Here is a 22,308-nt window from a genome sequence, read left to right as displayed (position 1 = left end):
TATACCCAGGATGTTGTAGTACCAGTGGAAATTAATGAAAACAGCTGTGGATGATGCTAGAACATAATTCAAAGTCAACTACAGCAAGGTAGAAACAAGTTAAATATCGTCTAAAAGTGCAACTTACAAATGATATCCAAAGCCAGTGCTATTGAATGAAAACAGACTTTGATAGATCCCCCTGAGAATTAGTTATTAAAGTATCAGTTAATCAGTAATAAGTATGTTTATAGAATGACGGGGAATTGTCCTGACTGGGAACGTCCATATTATGACGACGAATTGTCGACTTCATGGCAAATTGTCTAGGAACCACATAAACAACAGTTGCTTGCTTCAGTAAAGGTAAGATCTACTGTACATTGTAGTTTTCATGCTTTTTTTCTCTGTATTCACTATTAATGTGTTACTTTAAATGTTTAAACATAAGGATATTTCATGTATGTGAGTGCTAAGGTGTGTGTATGTGAGAGTTTAGGCACGTCTGGGAACGTATCCCCATTGACTCCATGTTATAATGGGATTGCTGTACGATGGATTGCTTTACGATGGGGTTTTCAGGAACGGAACCCCATCGTATAATGATGGTTTACTGTACCCATATTTTCAATATTGTAGCTATAGCTTTAGTACAATGTCTGAAACATATGACCTTTATTATGTCCCTAAGGGCCAAAAAATGTCCAGGTATGAGGGGGTACCGCCCATATGTAATTATTCCCACAGGATTATGTATTCCTAGTACGTGAATTCCCAGTGCGCGAGCTCGTGCACCGCCCAATCTCTCGCGCACTGTGCGAGCCAATTGTATATATATATATATATATATATATATATATATATATATATATATAATGTACTGTACGGTATATACCAGTACACATATATATAAATATACAGTTACCTCTCAACTAACACGAGTTTAAAAAACGTTTTTGTTTTAACACGAGCAAATATTTAGGGAGGTATGTTTAACTAACACGGGTTTCTCTATTTAATGCGAATTTACATGTACATGATGGTTTCAAATTAGCCCCGTGCGCCTTGGACAGTCCTGAGCTGATAGACCGTGTGTGGCAGTTTATGCATAAATACATTTTTTTATTTGTCTGTTGCTTAAACTGGTTTTATTCGAACTATAATATTCGAAAATGAAGTTTGGCCCCATTCTGAGCAATATGACACATTTTCGGACAAAATTTGGCCAGGAAAGTGATGGTAGATCTAAATTGTTACAACTTGATGCTGCAGAACAGAAAGAAGAAAACCACTCTGACCAAGATAGAACAGTTCTTTATGAAGAAGACAGAAAACTTAAGGGAGTTATCTTCATCAACAGTAGCACAGGAGTCAGAGGAAAAGGAAGGACAGCAGAGCGAGAAGGGACAACAAATTTAGGGTGGGGAGTGGCGGGAGGTGGGGTAGCGGGGTAAGGAGGAACAGCAGCAGACGACAAGTGATGCATAGATGAAGCGTGGCTGTGTGTTGTTGTTGTTTGTGACCAACTTATTGTAATGAAAATAATGCTTATACTTAGTGTTTTTATGACCTACTAATGCATTAATAATGTTGAGGAACACTCACAATTACGTGCATGAAGCAGAACTGAAAGAAAATCCACGTAGAAAACAAAAACAGTATGTATTTGGGGAGAAGTAAACAATGCTTCAGACCAACTAGGGCTCAAATGTTGTTTATTTCTCCCCAGATATACTGTTTTTGTTTTGTTTTTTGGATTTTCCTTCAAATTAATATTGTTGCTTTTAAGTTTAGGGTAGCATAACTCCCCAAATGGGTAGACTTTCCCAGAGTCCAGGAACATAACCCCCAATATTACCATTGTTTCTTATGGGAAAATTATGTTTAAAAAACGAGTTTTTAACTAATACAACCTCTCCAGGAACCTAACCCTCGTGTTATTGGACAGGTTACTGTATACCGTATTTTCGGGCATATAAGGCGCACCCAAATACTGGCAGGCCCAATCTGGGAAAAATAAAAAATACAGCTAACCCCAGACCCCCTGGCTGAATGTCTCAAACTTTCGGCACTTGGCCCATTTACATATCACTACATAACCATTCATGTGCTGGTTATGAAATTTTCATGTACAGGACTCATGAAAATTTAGACTGACACCCTTTGGTAAGGCACCATGGTAGGCTAAGTTACAGTACTTAACACTACCAAATATCACCAATGACCTCCACCATCACCAATATTGGCCATCGTTGATAACTAACCATTATCAACCAACAACACTAAAATTATCAATCATCACCATTAATATCATCAATCTCTACTCCACACTGCATCACTGTGATCACTTATAAACAAACATGGCGGCCCAAGTTGTGCAGAGTTGCCAAATTTATCTCAGCAAACACTGTTAGATTGGTATTCAGAAACCACTGAAAGTCACTATGTACATAAAAACTCCAGAAAATTGCTAGAAAAAGTACTAAATTTCTATCATATCACCAAAACTGCATAAAATCTCTAGAATACTGGTAGATTTTTAATAGCTACCATAGATGTGCCAATTGCCACTAAATAAGTACTGTACATAAAAACTCCAGAAAATTGCTAGAAAAAGTACTGGTACTGAAATTGCTATCATATCACCAAAACTGCATAAAATCTCTAGAATACTGGTAGATTTTTAATAGGTAGATGTGACATACTGCCACTAAATAGAAATGAATATCTAGATCTAGCATGAGAAATGCTAAATTGGCAACACTGTCCTCTGATGTAAACAAAAAACAGTACACAGCTGCTGTGGACGCAGATTTGCCTATTATGTACTGAGTAACTACAGTGGAGTCTCTTTTATCTGAAAATCATGGGACTTTCAAAGTCTTGTTTAATTGATTTTATCGGATAAAAGATACTGTAATAACATGTAGGATACAAGGGAACAGTATTGTACTAACCCATCACCCATTTCTGGTGACGTCCAGGCCACCACCACCACCAGCACCCCAAAAGCCACTCACCCATCACCAAAACAATACACTGTAGTAACTACGTATGTCTATCTATCTATCTATCTATTGCAAGACGCCTCAATCCCGTTCGGGGTGGCCACAAACAAATCGCCTCCACGTCACCCTGTCCCCCGCCATTTACCTGCCCCGCTCCCAACTCACACCCTCCTCTCTCACATACCTCTCCGCCTCATCTCTCCATCTCATCCTAGGTCTCCCCCTTCCTCTTCCCCCCTCCACCTCACTCACATACACTCTCTTCATCAGTCTTTCACCCTCCATCCTCTCCACATGGCCAAACCACCTCAGTGTATTCCTCCTAACGCTTCCTATCACATCCACATCCACACCACATCGCTCCTTTATATCCTCATTTGTCAGCCTGTCTCTCCACGTGACTCCACAGGCTCCTCTTAAATAACTCATTTCCACTGCTCTCACTCTTGACTTATGTCCTTCCAGCAACGTCCAAGCTTCACTTCCATACATTAGAGTTGGTATCACAATACTGTCATGTAGGAACTTTTTCACTTCCCTGCTTCTTATCACTGCTTTCAATGAACCAGCAACCTTTCTTCCCTGCTGTACCCTTTCAAGCACTTCACCCTCCAAACCTCCATCCATACTCATCACACTACCCAAGTACTTAAACGTACTCACATTTTCCAATTCCTCACCATCCAACCTCGCTGTACATTCACTGACTTCACCTCTCTCAAAGATCATCACTTTACTCTTCCCTACATTCACCTTTAGATTCTGTTTCTTACACACTCTCCCAAACTCATCCACCAAGCCTTGCAGCTCCCCTTCGTCTTCACTCAACAACACAGTATCATCTGCAAACAACAGTACAGAGAGTTTCCAAACACTATCCTCTCTCACCAGGGCCACTCCAACATCCACTACCCTACCTTGTACCTCTTTTATTACCCCATCCATGTACAGATTGAACAACCATGGAGACATGACACATCTCTGTTTCAACCCAACTTTGAAAGATAAAAATTCACTTAGTTCACCATCCACACGCACTGCAGCCTTCGCACCATCATACATACTCTTCACAGCATTCAACAACTTCCCATCTACTCCATATATTCTTAACATTTTCCACAATCCTTGTCTATCCACCCTGTCATATGCTTTCTCCAAATCCATGAAAGATGCATACAACTTCTTTCCCTTCTCTAGAAACTTTTCCACTAAACATCTAAGAATGAATATCTGATCTCCACAACCTCTTCCCTTCCTAAAGCCTCCCTGTTCTTCTCCAACTAATTTCTCTGTTCTTTCTCTAACTCTGTCAATAAGTATCCTACCATACACTTTTCCTATTATTCTAAGAAGACAAATGCCCCTATGATTACCACACAGTTCTTTTTCCCCTTTTCCTTTGTACAAGGGAATAATTATACCTGACTTCCAATCCTCCGGGACTCTACCTTCCTCCCAGGCCAATCTGCACATCTTCCACATCCATTCTACTACTATCTCTCCCCCATGCTTCAGCATTTCACCACACACTCCATCAATTCCTGGGGCTTTCCCCAATTTAACTTTCTTCATTTTTTCTACAACTTCTATCATACTGATTTCTTCCAGTCTTCTCACCTCCCTCCTTCATCCAGCCACTTATACTCACATTACTTCCATCCTCTATGTTCAACAATTCCTTAAAGTGTTCTCTCCATCTGCTCACTTTTTCTCCCTTCAGTGTAAGTACATTTATTCATATCGGTAATAACTGTTATTAATGTCAATAATCAACCATTCAAGACTGTAGAGAGTAGCTATAACATGGTTTTTAATTATGGTAATATAATTATTATTAATATCTATCTGTTGCCAGACGCCTTTATCTCATAAGGGGTGGCCACAAACAAATCGCCTCCATGTCACCCTGTTCCCAGCTCACATCCCCAACTCTCATATACCTCTCCATTCCATCCCTCCATCTCATCCTTGGCCTTCCCCTTCCTCCATATACATATATATATATATATATATATATATATATCTATTGCCTGATGCCTCAATCCCATTTGGGGTGGCCACAAACAAATCGCCTCCAAGTCGCCCTGTCCCCCGCCATTTCACTGCCCTGCTCCCAACTCACACACCCCTCTCTCATATACCTCTCCACCCCATCCCTCCATCTCATCCTCGGCCACCCCCTCCCTCTTCCCCTCTCCACCTCACTCACATACTCTCTCTTCGTCAGTCTTTCACCCTCCATATATATATATATATATATATATATAAAGTACATAGACAGATAGATAGATGATATATAAGATAGACAGATAGATACATAAAGATATATTGTATAATTTATACCTTTCAACTGATTCAGTGACTTTGTAATGACGTAACTTACAGGGATGCATTTTCGAGTATGAAGATGATCCATCAGTAAGCAATGAAAATATGCTTATATACCGGTAAAGATTGGGCTGGTTAGGTTAGCATAAAATGGGTTAGGTTGCTTAAAAAATTCTGGTTAGATCTGGATAAAGCAGCACTGTAATGGATGATTTCATATCAAAATTGTGTTCTATGATATGATGGCATCAGCCTATCTTTGGCACACCACAAGACAGCATCTGTCTGTCTTCAGCACCGAGTGGGAATGTAAACAAAGACTGCATTTTAAATGCATTAAAAAAAACATGTTTCAAAGGCATTCACAAAATACCGGTACTCAAAGCATCCCATGAAAGGTTTTGGGATAGAAAATAGGAAAACTGCCAAATGAGGTGGCCCTATCCATGTCTCCTTGATGAGTAACCAATGGTCTTAATCCATACCATGTATTATTTGGAACAATGGCCCTATGGGTTAGCTTGCATGACGTGGGGCTCTCAACCATCTTAACCTACTGGTAGAAAAAAGGTAATACAAAATCAAAACTAACCTAACATTCTGGCACATGCAACCCATCTGAACCTGGACCTAACACTTAATTTCGGTGAGGGATGCTAACTTTCGAAAACTGCTCTCCCTTACCTGTGCGCTGAGATATGACAAAGTGTCCTTCTCTGCTTTAGTAAAAGCGATCAAAAAGGACTTGACAGATCCTGATCCTCCATTCTCCAGGGTAATCTTGTTGGACACTTTTACCAACTGAGAGGCGATGTCCAGCTTCCTTTCCACCTTTTTATTCACCAAGTCCTTATTTATGGAGTCATAGGAGCCTTGTACAGCCACCACCGCCGCCCACAGTGCCATTAACACGTACAAACAACCCCTCATGTTGAACGTGTAACGATACGCCTCCCCACCTCGGTGCCAGGTACCGGTATGACGGTGCAGCCACTCGGATGAGCCAACCACAGACTGACAACAACCGGGACGCCATGATACCTCAACAACTGAGCATCGGGTTGCGTCGTGCACATCATTGCAGCCAATAATAAGTGCTGAAAGTAATGAATGGAAATATTGTTGTAAATGGTACAGAGTGCCCATACAAGAAAAGAATGTGGTGGGTGATTTGATGAAGAGTATGAGAGAACAGGGGAAGATTAAGTGGTTGAATGAGCTTATACTACACCCTCTGTAGAAATAAAAAAGAGAATGAAAGAATGGGACACAAAAATATGGAAGCAGGAAATGAGTGAAAATACCAAGTTTGAAAATTGTTATCCAGTGTAATCTGGGTCCAACTCCTTGGACTTGGATACGGGCATGGACTTGGGTTCATTCGTTCTGGACTGGGCTAGAGCATGCAAACAAGGGATAGGGCTCAAACACGGGTTAACCAGATTCACACGTGTATTACCTTATAAACAAATACAGTGGACTTTACACAATTAGTACATGAACAACACTATATGTGGTACAAGTATCGCATGACACAACAGTATATATAATCAAACAAGGTATAGCACACATACTATACGACACAAGTATGGTATATGGCACAACACTAGATATATCACAAACAAGGTATACTGCACGAGTATATATATATATATATATATATATATATATATATATATATATATATATATATATATATATATATATAAAATGCCCGCCTTGCCCGCCACAGGACCTCCCACCTCACCACCCCCCACACCACCGCCGAGCCGCCACCCCACCACCACCCCAGGAGGACACACCGGTGAGGTTAGTGACCTCGGGCAAGAGGGTCATCGGGGCATCCCGACCCTGAGCCCCTATTCCCCGCAAGTGCCCCAACCCCAGGCGTTCAGGCAAACTGAACTACTGTGCAGGCGGGGTAGTGACCGTCAAACCGGGGGTGGGACTGAAAAGAGGTCAGTCCCAGGTAACACCGTCTTGACGGTCTTGTTACACCCTCTAGGGCAGGAAGAGGCCCAGGGCTACGGCCATAAGAGAGTAAGAGAAATAGACACAGGGTACGGCCTGACAGAGTGTGTAAAGGGGAAGGTGACCCCAGGCTCCGGCCTTAACACGCTGAGGAGAGAGAGTTGCCTGTGTGCATCCCTCTCCAGTTGTACTTTGGCTACGGCCAGAATACGGTCCAGGGTAGAGAGACCCTGCTACCGTACGTGTAGTGCTACCCAATTACGGAAGCGGCGACTCGGGGCCGGCCTCTCGCCGGAGCAGACGGGTGATCCCGTTTTTCCGTTAGTCGTTTCCCGTACGGGCAGACACTCAGCTTCGGCTGGGGCACGTACCAGGGTGGAGAATTCCCTGACGGTAGGATCTGTCCGTATTGGAGAGAGTGCGGCTCTTGAGCCCCTCACTCCGGCTTGTCTCCTACTGCGGGAGGAACACCACGTCGACGGCCTCTTGCCTCGGTGAAAGGGCGACCTCGATCACCCTATAGGTGTCCCTCGCACGCCGGGCAAGTTCACGGCTCCAGCCAAAGTCCACACTAGGGGAAGTAGAGCCCCAACTCAGCCCTATGAACACACTCAGGGAACCACGAAGAGCGTGAGTCTCCCTTTAGCCTCTTTCCCTTCGGGGAGCCCTTCGTCACCATCCAGGCTTCTTGGCCAAGAGGAGGCGTTAGAGTGGTGGCAAGGCCCGATAGCGGATTTACCGCCCACACCCGGGAGTTCCTTAGCCCTGTCGGAGCCCTACAGGAGACGCTGCCGCAGCCCAGCCCTGACGGCGCCTCTCCCCCTGAGCACCCGCAGTCCCAGGACGCCCAGGCCTTCCACCGCAGTCCACGACGACGGAGACCCAGGCTCCCTCACTCCCCGGAAGCAGAGGAAGCAGGCCCGAATCCTCCGGCTGTTCGGCCCTAGCCCCGAGGGCCCCCGATCAGGTCGAGGCCCCCAGACCACAGGGCCTCCCTGCACCCCACCAGCGCGGCCCTAGGAAGGAGCCGCCCCTCAGGTCAAGGCCCCAAACAAGGGAGCCTCCCTGACAGTAAGTACCAGTGACTTAACAACCCAAGAAACAAGGGTAAAACAGTGACAGTAACAGTGACCACGAATACAGTGACAGTGATCCAATGCACAGTGGCAGTGTCTAATAAAAGATTTATTAAACAGTGGTATCATAGAAATTCGTGTGCAAAGTGTTAAACAGTTCAGTCCCCCTCTACAGGAAGGAAACGGGGAGTTTTCTGTGGAACTAGAGGTAGGTGCGTGAGTGAGCCGAAAGGCAGGTGAAGTGTTCCCCCGCGACTTGGTGACAGTGTCGAATGTCGCCATCCGTACCCTACCTCTATTATAGTAATATCTCCGCCACAGACTCCCGATCACAGTGAACCAAAGTGAGACTCCCCCATTTATTATTATCCACCAGTGACACGATAATTAATCCAAACTGACAACCACAGTGAAGTGATATTCCATCTAAGTAACAGTAAAGCATATCCACGACTGCCCTGTGCCACGTATTAATATATATTGGATCAGGCTATGTAAACGAGTGTAATATTGTATCTCTGTTCTATTATGTGCCAAATATTGTTGTATGTACACTGTAATGAGTATAACTTAAGCAATAGATGTGATACGGCGTACTGTCTCTTTTTATGCCCTGTTTCTTTGTTAGTGCATTATATCCGGTCTAGTAAAAGGACCCCGTTCCAGTGCTCGTGTTTTTACGACGAGAAGTCGCCTTAAAAACACAGCATTACACTGGTGGCAAGCGGTGGTTCTAGATCCGAGTAAGGCACGGAGGAACACGAAAGGGAACTTACAATGGCAGCTAAACCGCACATCCAATTGCCGAGGTTCAACCTGGACCAGTGCGACATAGACGTATATTTGGACATGGTCAAACCCCTCCTGGACATAGGGTTCGACTCAGACAGAGAAAAGATCGCTGTCAATCTACCTAACTTGGGTAAAATAATCACTAGTGTCGCACCAAAAATCGTCCCAGAACTGTCATGGGACCAATTCTCACAAATAGTGAGACAGGCTTTCACGCCATCAATAGGCCGAGTTGTCGCTCTTTCTCAACTCGACGCCCTCACCTACGACGGAAACCTGGATGACACATTCACCCGGGCTAGGCGCCTCGTCAGCGCCGCCTATCCTGAGGCACCACCAAATGCCCGGGATATCCATACATTCAATGCACTATTGAGAATCCTTCCCAGCATAGTCAGGGAGCATTTCTCAATCTACGACCCGTCAGGGGACATGGAAAATGACCTACAACTCGTCCGACGTCTGCTCGCCGCCCGCCCCACACCACAGCCACTCCACGCGGTGACACGTTTTCCTACAAGGCAACAACCCCCTTCCAAACCTAAACTGCCGCCTCACCAGCCAGCTGCTGAGCCACCCCCCACAGTCCCTAGAGCTTACCCCCAAAAGAAGCGCTCAAACCCCAGGGAACAAGGAAACCTCATCACCATTAACCCCTGGGAATTCACGGCTTGCAGCCGCACCTGCCCTCTACACGACATTAGGGAACAGCTCAAAGCTAGCAGGCGCAGAAGCTTTCAACAAGGGCGCAAGAAAGTCTCCTCCTTAGACGCCGCCGCCCAGGAAGACGACACACCGACGCACGCCCTCTCGGGAACAGACGACGATGACCAAGAGGACACCACTCCACAACAGATGGATTTTTAGGCCCGCCCCCGCACCTCCCCATGGTGGCGGGGGCCACCTCACACAACTACAGACCCCCTGTTTACGACAAGATCTGGCTAAACGGGGTCAAGGCATGTCTACTAGTGGATACGGGAGCAGCCAGATCGTGCCTCTACTCCCACTTCTACTCCCGCCACATGGGTGCATTCGGCCCCCTCTTCCCCACCTCAGCCAACCTCGTCGACGCAGGGGACGGCCCCCTGCCTATCCGTGGGGAATCTCGGGCCCTTCAGACCCACACCCATCAACAAATATCCACTAGCCACCCATTCATCATATTCGACTCAACATGCAGTCAATACGATGGATATTTAGGGCTGGACCTCCTCCAGAAATTACATGCCACCATTGACTGCCATCAACGCCGCCTCCACTTCAATCCAGCCCACCACAACCAACCAGCAGTCAAGAATAAGGAAAAAAAAAAAAAAAACACAAACATCGAAGGCACACCAAGAACACCCACCCCCACACACTACCATCAGACACTCACCTGTCCCATACCACAGACACACCTAAACCCAACCCAGCCCCTCACACCACTAGACTCCCATCACCACCACCCACCACTCATCATCTGCATCCCTCCCCATCTTTTCCAGCCACTGTCGCCTCCTCTATCACCATTCCACCACACCATGAAGCTTGGGTAAAACTTAACAAACCTTCCCATACCTCCGTTCTCTTCTCACCATCCATCCCCACCGGACCACTCTCTTCCTGTCTAGTAAGCCCTACCTTCCTCCCCCCACATGTCCAAGAAATCCGTGTCGCCAACCTCGCTACCACACCACTGACCTTACCAAGAGGACTCATCATCGGCGACACTGAAGAAGCCGAACCATGCCAAACGCCGCCCCCAGACCCACCCACTCTCCCCACCCTACCATCACACCTATCCCCAGCCCAAACCAACAGCCTCCGACAACTCCTCCTGGATTTCCAAGATCTATTCTCCTCAGGCCCGACCGACCTTGGCCATACCACCTATCTCAGCCATGAGATACACACGACAGGACCTCCAATTCGCCAACCATCACGACGGAAAAATCCTAAGCAACGAGAGGAAGAAGACCGGCAGGTCCAGGACATGCTAGATGCCGGCGTAATCTCCAACTCTACTAGCCCATGGTCCTCTCCGGTGGTACTCGTAAGAAAAAAAGACGGGACAATGCGCTTCTGCGTTGACTACCGCCGAGTAAATGATGTCACAATCAAAGACGCCACTCCCCTGCCAAGCATCGACGACTCACTGGACTCCTTACATGGCTCGACATGGTTCTCCACCTTAGACCTGCAGTCGGGGTACTGGCAAGTCCCTGTGCATCCCGACGACAAACACAAAACCGCCTTCTCCACATCCAATGGCAAACATTACGAGTTCAATGTCCTCTCTTTCGGACTCTGCAACACCCCTGCCACATTCTCCCGTTTAAAGGAGTCCGTCCTTAGCGGTTTAACTTGGGAGACTTGCTTAGCATACCTCGACGACGTCATTGTTTTCAGTCGCACATGGACCGACCACCTTCACCGCCTCAAGCAAGTGTTTCACCGCATACGCCAAGCAGGACTTAAACTGAAACCTACGAAATGTGTATTAGCAGAGAGATCAGTTTCTTTTTTGGGACATCTAATTAATGCCGAGGGCATCTCACCAGACCCAGATAAGCTTTGAGCCATCGCAGACATCCCACTCCCCCGCGACGTGCACGAAGTCAGAGCCTTCCTGGGGTTAACATCGTATTACAGGCGATTCGTCAAAGGATTCGCTGACATCGCAAAACCCCTTCACGAACTAACAAAAAAAGGTGAGCCTTTTCTATGGACCGAGACAAGACAAACAGCCTTTACCACCCTCAAATCAAAATTAACCACCGCGCCAGTAGTCGCGTTCCCAGACTACAATCTCCCATTCCGCCTGTATACCGATGTGTCCCTCATCGCCATAGGAGCTGTCCTTGCGCAGGTACAAAATGGGAGAGAACACATCATCGCCTGTGCCAGTCGCACCCTTAACACGGCAGAGCGGAACTACGTGGCCACAAAGCGTGAGTGCCTAGGGATCATCTGGTCCCTAGAATATTTCAAGTCCTACATCTCGGGCACCCACGTAGTAGTCATTACCGATCACCAATCCCTACAGTGGCTACGACAGTCAAATACAAACAATGCCCAACTGATACGCTGGCGAGAAACCCTCGAAGAATATGACTTCGAAATCGCATACTGACCAGGCAAGCTACACACCAACGCCGATGCCCTATCCCGTCTCCCAATCAACGCCATCAAAGAAGAACCCGACCTGGTTAAAATGTGGATTAACAAACAACGCCCAACTTGGATTCCACAGACCACATTCAACAAACTCCACCCACATGGCGAACATCTCTTTGACCCGAACGGACACATTGTCCTCAGCCCAGCCACGGCCCACGACACCATGCTCCACCTCCATGCCCACAACGGCATCCACCTAGGAACTAAGAAGCTGCTACAGATCTTTAACGATATGTACTGGACCCCTAACCCATCCACCATCGCAAAGAAGATCATACAATCATGCCGAGCATGCGCTCTTGGCAAAGACATCACCCGAACACCAGGCCCTACAGGAAAAGTCACAGCACAAAAACCGTGGCAACTACTCTCCCTAGACGTCGTCGGCCCCCTTACACCAAAATCAGGCTACAAGTACATAATTACCTTCGTGGATGTGTACTCTAAGTTCATCATCGCCTGCCCCGCCAAGGACCACACCGCACCGTCAGTCGCCGACGCCCTCACCCGACATGTTTTCCCTTATTTTGGGATTCCACAGGCCATCCATTCGGATAATGCCCCAGAATTTACGGGGAAAATCTGGGAAGAACTAGCCAACATATTTGGATACAACATCTCCCACTCATCTCCCTACTGGCCCCAAGGCAACAGCGTATGCGAAAGAAGCCATCGCTCCCTGATGAACCAAGTCCGCACGCTCATTACGCAAACGGGAAATGAAGACTGGCCTGCACACGTAAAGATCATACAATGGGGGTTAAATACGTGCCCAAGAGAAGATGGAATAACCCCGCACGAGAGAGTGTTCGGGGAACCACCCCTACTCCTACCCCTCCGCCACCACCTACAACCGCCCATTCCACCCTCCAACACCGACCCTCTCCACCACCTCAAACGCCGCCTCCACCACCTACACTCAAAGCAAGATCTAGCACCTGACACAATCCACTCCAACCCATACACACCTGGCCAATCTGTGGTGGTTGCAAACCTCCCTACCCCACCGAAGACCTCCCCCCGATTCAATGGACCTTACAAAATTGTGCGAGTGCCTAATCCATATCAAGTCACCGTGGATCAACAGGGGCAACACCGCACATACAGAAACCGCCACGTGCGCCCGTTCAACCCACCCGACACCGCCTACCCCCGCACTAAGCCTACCTCCACCCCGGCCCGCACACCTGGCCACCCTGACCTTCCTCAACTTCACCCCCCAGACTCCTACTACTACTCCTTCTCACCCCCCTCCTCAAACTCTCCGCCTACCAGCCCTCCCCCCAACACACCATCACCGCAACCACATACCACCACCCCTACTTCACAACCAGACACTCACCCACCGAACACCCATCCACCCACCACCCCTCAATCCACCCCACCCAGGCCGCCCTCGCCACCACAGCCGCCCACCTCCCCCGAGAATCACGCCAACCCCACACCCACCACCGCCCTCCCCCATGACCACTCCCATTATACACGCCACACCTCACCACCGTACACCCTCACCGCCACCATGCACTCAACCAGCCTCGCCACCCACACCCACCATAACCACGACCACCACCAGATCGGGACGACTCTCACGCCCACCAACAAGATACACCCCGACACCTCCACCAAGCACACACCTACCCCAAAATCCACCATCCCCACCCACCCCCAACACCTCCCCCATAACCCTACCCCTCCACCAAGCACGTTGGAAATTTCCCAACTCCCAATTCCCCAAAGGACAACGCTCCTCCCACCACATTAGCCCAAATAAAAGCACCAACCTCCCATCACTCTCCAGCATTCAAATTTCATCTCCCCACCAGGCACCATTCCCCGAGATGAAGGTGACAAGGGTCCGATGGCAACCTCACAACCACCCACCAACCAGAATCAGAGGTACCGACCACCTGCTACGCCTCCTACGCCGGACCAACTAACCGTCCTCCCTCCACTTCACGCTCTGCCCCCACCAGGAGCCCAACCAATTCACCACGCACTGGGTCAGCTTCACCCAACACCTTACCCCGGCCTACCAGACAGCCACCTCCACCACCTACCACCTCCAGTCACGGGGCCGTGACTTCAACGATGCGGAGGGTGGTAAAATGCCCGCCGTGCCCGCCACAGGACCTCCCACCTCACCACCCCCCACACCACCGCCGAGCCGCCACCCCACCACCACCCCAGGAGGACACACCGGTGAGGTTAGTGACCTCGGGCAAGAGGGTCTCGGGGCATCCCGACCCTGAGCCCCTATTCCCCGCAAGTGCCCCAACCCCAGGCGTTCAGGCAAACTGAACTACTGTGCAGGCGGGGTAGTGACCGTCAGACCAGGGGTGGGACTGAAAAGAGGTCAGTCCCAGGTAACACCGTCTTGACGGTCTTGTTACACCCTCTAGGGCAGGAAGAGGCCCAAGGGCAGGAAGAGGCCCAAGGCTACGGCCATAAGAGAGAAAGAGAAATAGACACAGGCTACGGCCTGACAGAGTGTGTAAAGGGGAAGGTGACCCCAGGCTCCGGCCTTAACACGCTGAGGAGAGAGAGTTGCCTGTGTGCATCCCTCTCCAGTTGTACTTTGGCTACGGCCAGAATACGGTCCAGGGTAGAGAGACCCTGCTACCGTACGTGTAGCGCTACCCAATTACGGAAGCGGCGACTCAGGGCCGGCCTCTCGCCGGAGCAGACGGGTGATCCCGTTTCTCCGTTAGTCGTTTCCCGTACGGGCAGACACTCAGCTTCGGCTGGGGCACGTACCAGGGTGGAGAATTCCCTGACGGTAGGATCTGTCCGTATTGGAGAGAGTGCGGCTCTTGAGCCCCTCACTCCGGCTTGTCTCCTACTGCGGGAGGAACACCACGTCGACGGCCTCTTGCCTCGGCGAAAGGGCGACCTCGATCACCCTATAGGTGTCCCTCGCACGCCGGGCAAGTTCACGGCTCCAGCCAAAGTCCACACTAGGGGAAGTAGAGCCCCAACTCAGCCCTATGAACACACTCAGGGAACCACGAAGAGCGTGAGTCTCCCTTTAGCCTCTTTCCCTTCGGGGAGCCCTTCGTCGCCATCCAGGCTTCTTGGCCAAGAGGAGGCGTTAGAGTGGTGGCAAGGCCCGATAGCAGACTTACCGCCCACACCCGGGCGTTCCTTAGCCCTGTCGGAGCCCTACAGGAGTCGCTGCCGCAGCCCAGCCCTGACGGCGCCTCTCCCCCTGAGCACCCACAGTCCCAGGACGCCCAGGCCTTCCACCGCAGTCCACGACGATGGAGACCCAGGCTCCCTCACTCCCCGGAAGCAGAGGAAGCAGGCCCGAATCCTCCGGCTGTTCGGCCCTAGCCCCGAGGGCCCCCGATCAGGTCGAGGCCCCCAGACCACAGGGCCTCCCTGCACCCCACCAGCGCGGCACTAGGAAGGAGCCGCCCCTCAGGTCGAGGCCCCAAACAAGGGAGCCTCCCTGACAGTAAGTACCAGTGACTTAACAACCCAAGAAACAAGGGTAAAACAGTGACAGTGATCCAATGCACAGTGGCAGTGTCTAATAAAAGATATATTAAACAGTGGTATCATAGAAATTCGTGTGCAAAATGTTAAACAGTTCAGTCCCCCTCTACAGGAAGGAAACGGGGAGTTTTCTGTGGAACTAGAGGTAGGTGCGTGAGGTGCGTGAGTGAGCCGAAAGGCAAGCGAAGTGTTCCCCCGCGACTTGGTGACAGTGTCGAATGTCGCCATCCGCACCCTACCTCTATTATAGTAATATCTCCGCCACAGACTCCCGATCACAGTGAACCAAAGTGAGACTCCCCCATCTATTATTATCCACCAGTGACACGATAATTAATCCAAACTGACAACCACAGTGAAGTGATATTCCATCTAAGTAACAGTAAAGCATATCCACGACTGCCCTGTGCCACGTATTAATATATATTGGATCAGGCTATGTAAACGAGTGTAATATTGTATCTCTGTTCTATTATGTGCCAAATATTGTTGTATGTACACTGTAATGAGTATAACTTAAGCAATAGATGTGATACGGCGTACTGTCTCTTTTTATGCCCTGTTCCTTTGTTAGTGCATTACATCCGGTCTAGTAAAAGGACCCCGTTCCAGTGCTCGTGTTTTTACGACGAGAAGTCGCCTTAAAAACACAGCATTACAATATATATATATATATATATATATATATATATATATATATATATATATATATATATATATATATATAGATATGTAATGATAGGTGAAATTTAGGCTCGACTTCTCGTTCCTATTTCACCTAACGTGGAGCGGGGTCCTCTTTCGAGATCGGAGCTTAATGCAATAAAGACAGGCAGGACACAAAAACTCTAGGCAACAACCTTTACACGTATATTACCACAATCAGACACAGGACAAATCAGCAGATGTTACAGCTCAATACATAGCAATATAAAACCTTATCTAGAATACGTGTATCGCACAGGATACTTGCTTCTCTGATAATAATGACAACACAACCAATCCTAGTGTATCAGGAGTGCAATAAATACAAGCGCGCGCAGGGGCGCGGGAGAGGTGTTGAGTCTCACGAGGAGGAGATAGGGGAGGTGCGGGGAGTGACTTGTGACGGCTAGGGGAAAGTTATGGTAATACTGGAGAGCGGGAGATATTAGCCGTGAAGTTTATATGGTTTCCACTAGCCAAGGGACTTTGGTAATTGATTTTATTCTTGTTTCACACTTACTCGGGATATTGGAGTGAGAGAGGTTGATAAACAAGATTTATGGGTAGCGTGGGGGAGGGAGAGAATACCATTAATACTCCCTTTCACAATATTTCTTCACAGTAATGGGGGTATGTCTTTATAGGGGAATCTCCAGGCGGCACAGGCTTATTAATTGTATAACAGGGATGTCACTCATAAGTATAGTTCATCAGATCTTGTTCCACGCACTCGTCCTTTAACTTCTCACTGTGATCTTATTTACCCCGATATTCACTATATGAAATCACTGCACAATACTTACATTAGGGGAAATCACAACCTAAATCACTCGTACTACAGTATCATACGTATTCATCAGGGGGATTGGCAGGAACATGTCGTCGGCGATCCTGCCGGGCTAGGGGCACCGCCAATGCGAGGCGTGCCGAGAGGGCACGGGATAACTTGTAAGGGCGTCCTCTCGCGTCCTGGGCTTCCCGTGACTTCTGGGCTTGGCTTAGGCATGTGGCCCTCGGGGCTGGGGCCGAATAGCTCCAGGAACCTCTGTGATAAGTCCCGGACTGTCGTGAGGGCCTTACAGCGTCGTGGGGGCCTAGGGAGATCGCGCCCGGGTGTCCTGGGGAGAACCGAGAGAGACTGTGGGCTGCGGTCTCCAGCGTCTAGGGGCGCCAACAGGGGAGGGCTGTGGCAGCGACTTCCACTGGGGTCCGTCAGGTGCGTTTGCTCTAGAGCCAGGCGTAGGGAACAGAGACCCGGGGAGGCTGTGAGGCCTGTCTGGGTCACTCTGGGACAGGAAGCCTGGGCTCTAGTCTCATGCTGTAGGGACGTCTCCTTACCTCTCTCTGCACACCCTCGGAGCGACCATAGATCGTCTCACGAGGAAGGGAGCGACAATAGGTCGTCTCTACCAAGACACTCTCGGAGCGACCATAGATTGTCTCACGAGGATGGGAGCAACCATAGATCATCTCACGAGTATGGGAGTGACCATAGATCGTCTCTACCGGAGCACTTTCGGAGCGACCATAGATCGTCTCACGAGGATGGGAGCGACCATAGATCGTCTCTACCGGAGCACTTTTGGAGCGACCATGGATCGTCTCACAAGGATGGGAGCGACCATAGATCGTCTCTACCGGAACACTTTCGGAGTGACCATAGATCGTCTCTACCGGAGCACTTTCGGAGCGACCATAGATCGTCTCTACCGGAGCACTTTTGGAGCGACCATAGATCGTCTCACGAGGATGGGAGCGACCATAGATCGTCTCTACCAGAGGGGCGCCGACTGGAGTGTCTTCTACAACTCCACCCCTAGCTGACTCAACAATTCCACTTCGTGAAGGTAGTGTCCTTCTCCTACGGCGGCGACGGCGTGGTGGCTGCATGACACAGGGGCACATGGCCCGGGCTGACATATGTCGCTGTTGCTGGGAGTGGTTGTGACTGGTGGCAGCTACCCCGTGGGGTCCGTGTGGGGGTGTCGGCGCATCCTCAGGCATACTGAGCTGTGTTTGGCTTGCCCTGTCGTCGGGGGTACTATGGTATATTTCGGGGGCACTGTTCTTTAAGTCACGCATTTTAATATATATATATATATATATATATATATATATATATATATATATATATATATATATATATATATATATATATATATTTTACGTCCTCGTCCCCACACTGCCACAGGCTCCAACAGCAGTAGTACTGTACAGGAAGGACGTTGCCCAGCGAGTTGTTCTTATGGTCAGCCTTTAGGTGTGCAGTACCCAAGATCAGCTGAGGCGAAAATACACAGTGGCTCCTTAAAGTTCACTGTCTTTATTTTCCAAGTAATTCCACTTAATGCTTTTCAGTTTCACTGTTCTCACAAGCACTGGAACTATACACACTTTACTAACTGTTATTACACTTAATGCTCAACACTTCACTGTTTTCTCAACTTCCAATGATATACGAACTTCGATAACCCGTCACTGTTTGCCACTGTTTTCACAAGTACCAAAAATTTGCAATCTTCACAGACAGTAATTACACTTAATGCTTGCAAAGCAACTCTCCATAAACTTCACTAACTGCACCAAAACCTACTGCACTTCACTCACACTGAACTGAAACTCGACTAAAAACTCAAAACAGTCTCTACCCTAGTCTTATATAAGCTTGCATTACTCTCGAAACTTCTACTTCTCCAGCATTCTAGGACATACTGTCTTGCATCAGCCCCTAGCAACAACAGTTACCAACTACGAGACATCAAAACATGCTAGAGTTTTCCTACATTACATAACACTCCAAATCATTTACCATACGAACTTGAATTACATAATTTAACAAGCAATCACTTAAATAAAACATTGAGAAAAAGCACATTAAATTAATGCATACCTTACGAAATAACTACGCTCATAAACAGCAGGCTAACTGGCAACTCTGACTCGTACAGGAACTTACGGTACCAGAAACGTCTCGAAGGTACGAGACTACCTAACTGGCAAATCTCCCTTCATAACATTATCCCCTCCCTAGTTCTTTGTCGTCCCGACAAAACTAAACAATATACACAAACATAAACCTTAATCCTATGGAAACCTCTAACTATACACGAAATAATCCTTCAACTTATCAGATCTTCTTCTATGCCGCTTCTGACGATGTCCTTGCTCCTCCACACAGTCCACTTCTCCTGGAAGATCTTGGTCCTCTTCTTGGTTCACTTCATCTCTTGGGGAGCTGTCACCACATCCTCAGCTGCAATTGAGCACAATTCCTCAGAGACGTCCCAGTTGAACTGTTCTGGCCCATGGTACTGCCACAGACGGTTCACGTGTACCACCTTTGGGCGAGATTTCCTGCCTCCCCGAATCCGATACGTTACGTCTGATAGGTGATCCAACACAGTGTAAAGGCCCATCCCATGGACTCTGCAGCTTCGGTGACTGTCCCTTCTTATAACCAGACTTGGTCACCATCCTTGAAGCCCACTTCACTTGCCTTGGCATCATACTTGCACTTCATCACTTCTGAAAACTTGATGGCTCCTCGCACTTGATTATGTACCTCAGCCAGACTTTCCTGAAGATGCTTCGCAGAGCTGGAGGTGTCCGTAGGCAGCTCTTCACCAGGTGGTCTTCCCATTAACAAGTCAACGGGTAAGCGTAACTCGTGGCCCAACATCAGTTTAGCAGGAATGTAGCCAGTAGACTCATGGGATGCAGACCGATATGCCATTAGCAATGCAGATAACTTCTGGTCCCATTCTGTTTGTCCAACTATGCAGTACTTGGCCAGTTCTTGTCCTAGGGTCCAGTTGAATTTCGCCACCATTCCATCTAACTGTGGCCTTAGTGAAGTCATCCTAGTCTTCTTGATCCCCAATAACTCGCAGTACTCACGGAACACAGCAGACTCGAAGTTTCTACCCTGGTCTGAATGTAACTCTTGTGGCATCCCAAAACGACAGAAAAACTGATCAACCAACACTTGAGCAACAGTCACAGCCTCTTGATCGGGGATAGCATAGGCTTCTGGCCATTTTGTGAAGTAGTCCATGGCGACACATATATACCGGTTTCCTCTCTCAGTGAATGGCAAAGGTCCAGCAATGTCCACCGCGACTCTTTCCATCGGTTCACCCACTTGGTACAGCTGGAGAGGAGCACAACCACGTTTCTTGGGTCCCTTCTTGGCACAGCACACATCACAGGGCCAACATCACTCTTCAACATCCTGACGCATGTCAATCTAATAGAACCTCTGTCACAGCCGGCTTAAAGTTTTCACTCCCAGGTGCCCACTTGTGATCTGGTTATGGGACCCATCCAAGATCTCAGACCTCATCTCCTTCGGAACCACCAGTTGCCAATACTTGTTGAGGTCATCAGCTGTCTCCCACTGACGCTCTAGTGGTCCATTGTTTAAGCAAAGAAGGTCCCACTGACTCCAATAGCTCTTGGTTGCAGGGCTTAACCTTGAAACCTCTTCCCAAGTTGGTTGCACTGTACTCTGCTGCGCCCACTTTAGCACTGGTTGTAAATCTCCATCCTCCATCTGCATCCTCCCTAGGTCTTCGATCTCCATCCAATGCCAGTCCCGTCACTACAGTATAACAGTATTTCTTCCTACGATTCCCATTCCTACTATGCTGCATGTTGTCTGTCCTTCTGTCTTCTCGCACATTATTCATCAAGGTTCTCTTGCATTTCTTCAGTGGTGGGTCTTCTGAAGCCTTCTTCTTATCATCCCAACCATTCTGATCCGCAAGTAACTCAAACTGTGCACAGTAAGCTTCCCAAGATACCCTACCATCCCTTTCTTGAGGTTTCTTCTTAACTGGATCCCCATTATAGCCATGCACTTCACTGGTTTGGGGCCTAAAAACTGAGTAATCATAAATATGTCCTGGACTTGAACCTCCAACATTCTGATTATTCAACCCTGCAATGCCATCTTCAGATGCCCGGGATCCGCCAAGATTCACCATACGCCCTCCATTCCTTTCGTATGCTCCCTGTACACTAACCTGAGGCTCAGCAGTGCAATATTTCTCTACAGCCTCAATCTTCTCACTGATTATCTTCACATGGTCAACTACATGCTCCAACTGGTTATCTACACTGTCTGCACTCTGTCACGATTTCCTCACTAATCTTAAACTGGTTGTCCTCATGCTGTTTGCACTCCGTCACTATTTCCTCACTAACCGTCTTCAGCTGTTCGTCTACATCAGGGGTTCCCAACCTGGGGTAAATTACCCCAAGTGGGGTAATTTGGTCTTTTGTGAAGGGTAATGGGGGAGGTAACAAAAAAAAAAAAAAATCTAAAAATCATACCAGTTATGATAGACTTTCAGACCTATACTAAAATTCAGAGATGAATGTTTAAAGTCATGTTTATTTGGTATCAGTGTTAATAATAAAAATAAATTACTCCTTGCAATAACTCTCTTGGTTTTAGCCTAACCTTTAATTAGGTCCTACATTCAAACTAAAATCTAGGCATCAAAATGTTAAGCAGCTAAAATGCAATTGTGGAAACATAAGCAATGAGGGGTAATGAGTGAAGGGAGGTGTGGAAAATGGGGTGATGGGTAAATAAAGGTTGGGAACCCCTGGTCTACATGCTGTTTACACTCCGTCACATTATTGCTTACCTCAAACTTCTGTTGCTCTACCTTGGTATCTACTTCTTCCTTAACCTGTTGCTGTTCTTCCTTCATTTCCCCCATGAATGCAACTAGCTCTCCTTGCACCCTCGGTTGTAATTCCCTCTGTTACTCCTCTGATGC

The 22,308-nt window shown here is 48.0% G+C and overlaps 1 protein-coding gene across 1 annotated transcript in view; it reads right to left on the bottom strand.

The window, feature by feature from the left end:
• LOC145409375 (dolichyl-diphosphooligosaccharide--protein glycosyltransferase subunit 1) overlaps positions 1–6,309 on the bottom strand; it is a 332,958-nt gene extending 326,649 nt beyond the window's left edge. Inside the window, exon 1 of the mRNA XM_080279850.1 lies at positions 6,000–6,309. Within this exon, the coding sequence (XP_080135976.1) occupies positions 6,000–6,245 (246 nt within the window). The 5' untranslated portion in view covers positions 6,246–6,309. The remainder of the gene's footprint in view (positions 1–5,999) is intronic.
• Between the last annotated feature and the right edge of the window lie 15,999 nt (positions 6,310–22,308).

Source organism: Coenobita brevimanus, chromosome 80 (assembly GCF_032717465.1).
Source record: "Coenobita brevimanus isolate Jiangsu-jjx chromosome 80, ASM3271746v2, whole genome shotgun sequence".
Lineage (NCBI taxonomy): Eukaryota > Metazoa > Arthropoda > Malacostraca > Decapoda > Coenobitidae > Coenobita > Coenobita brevimanus.
This window is presented reverse-complemented; position numbering and strand designations above follow the sequence as displayed.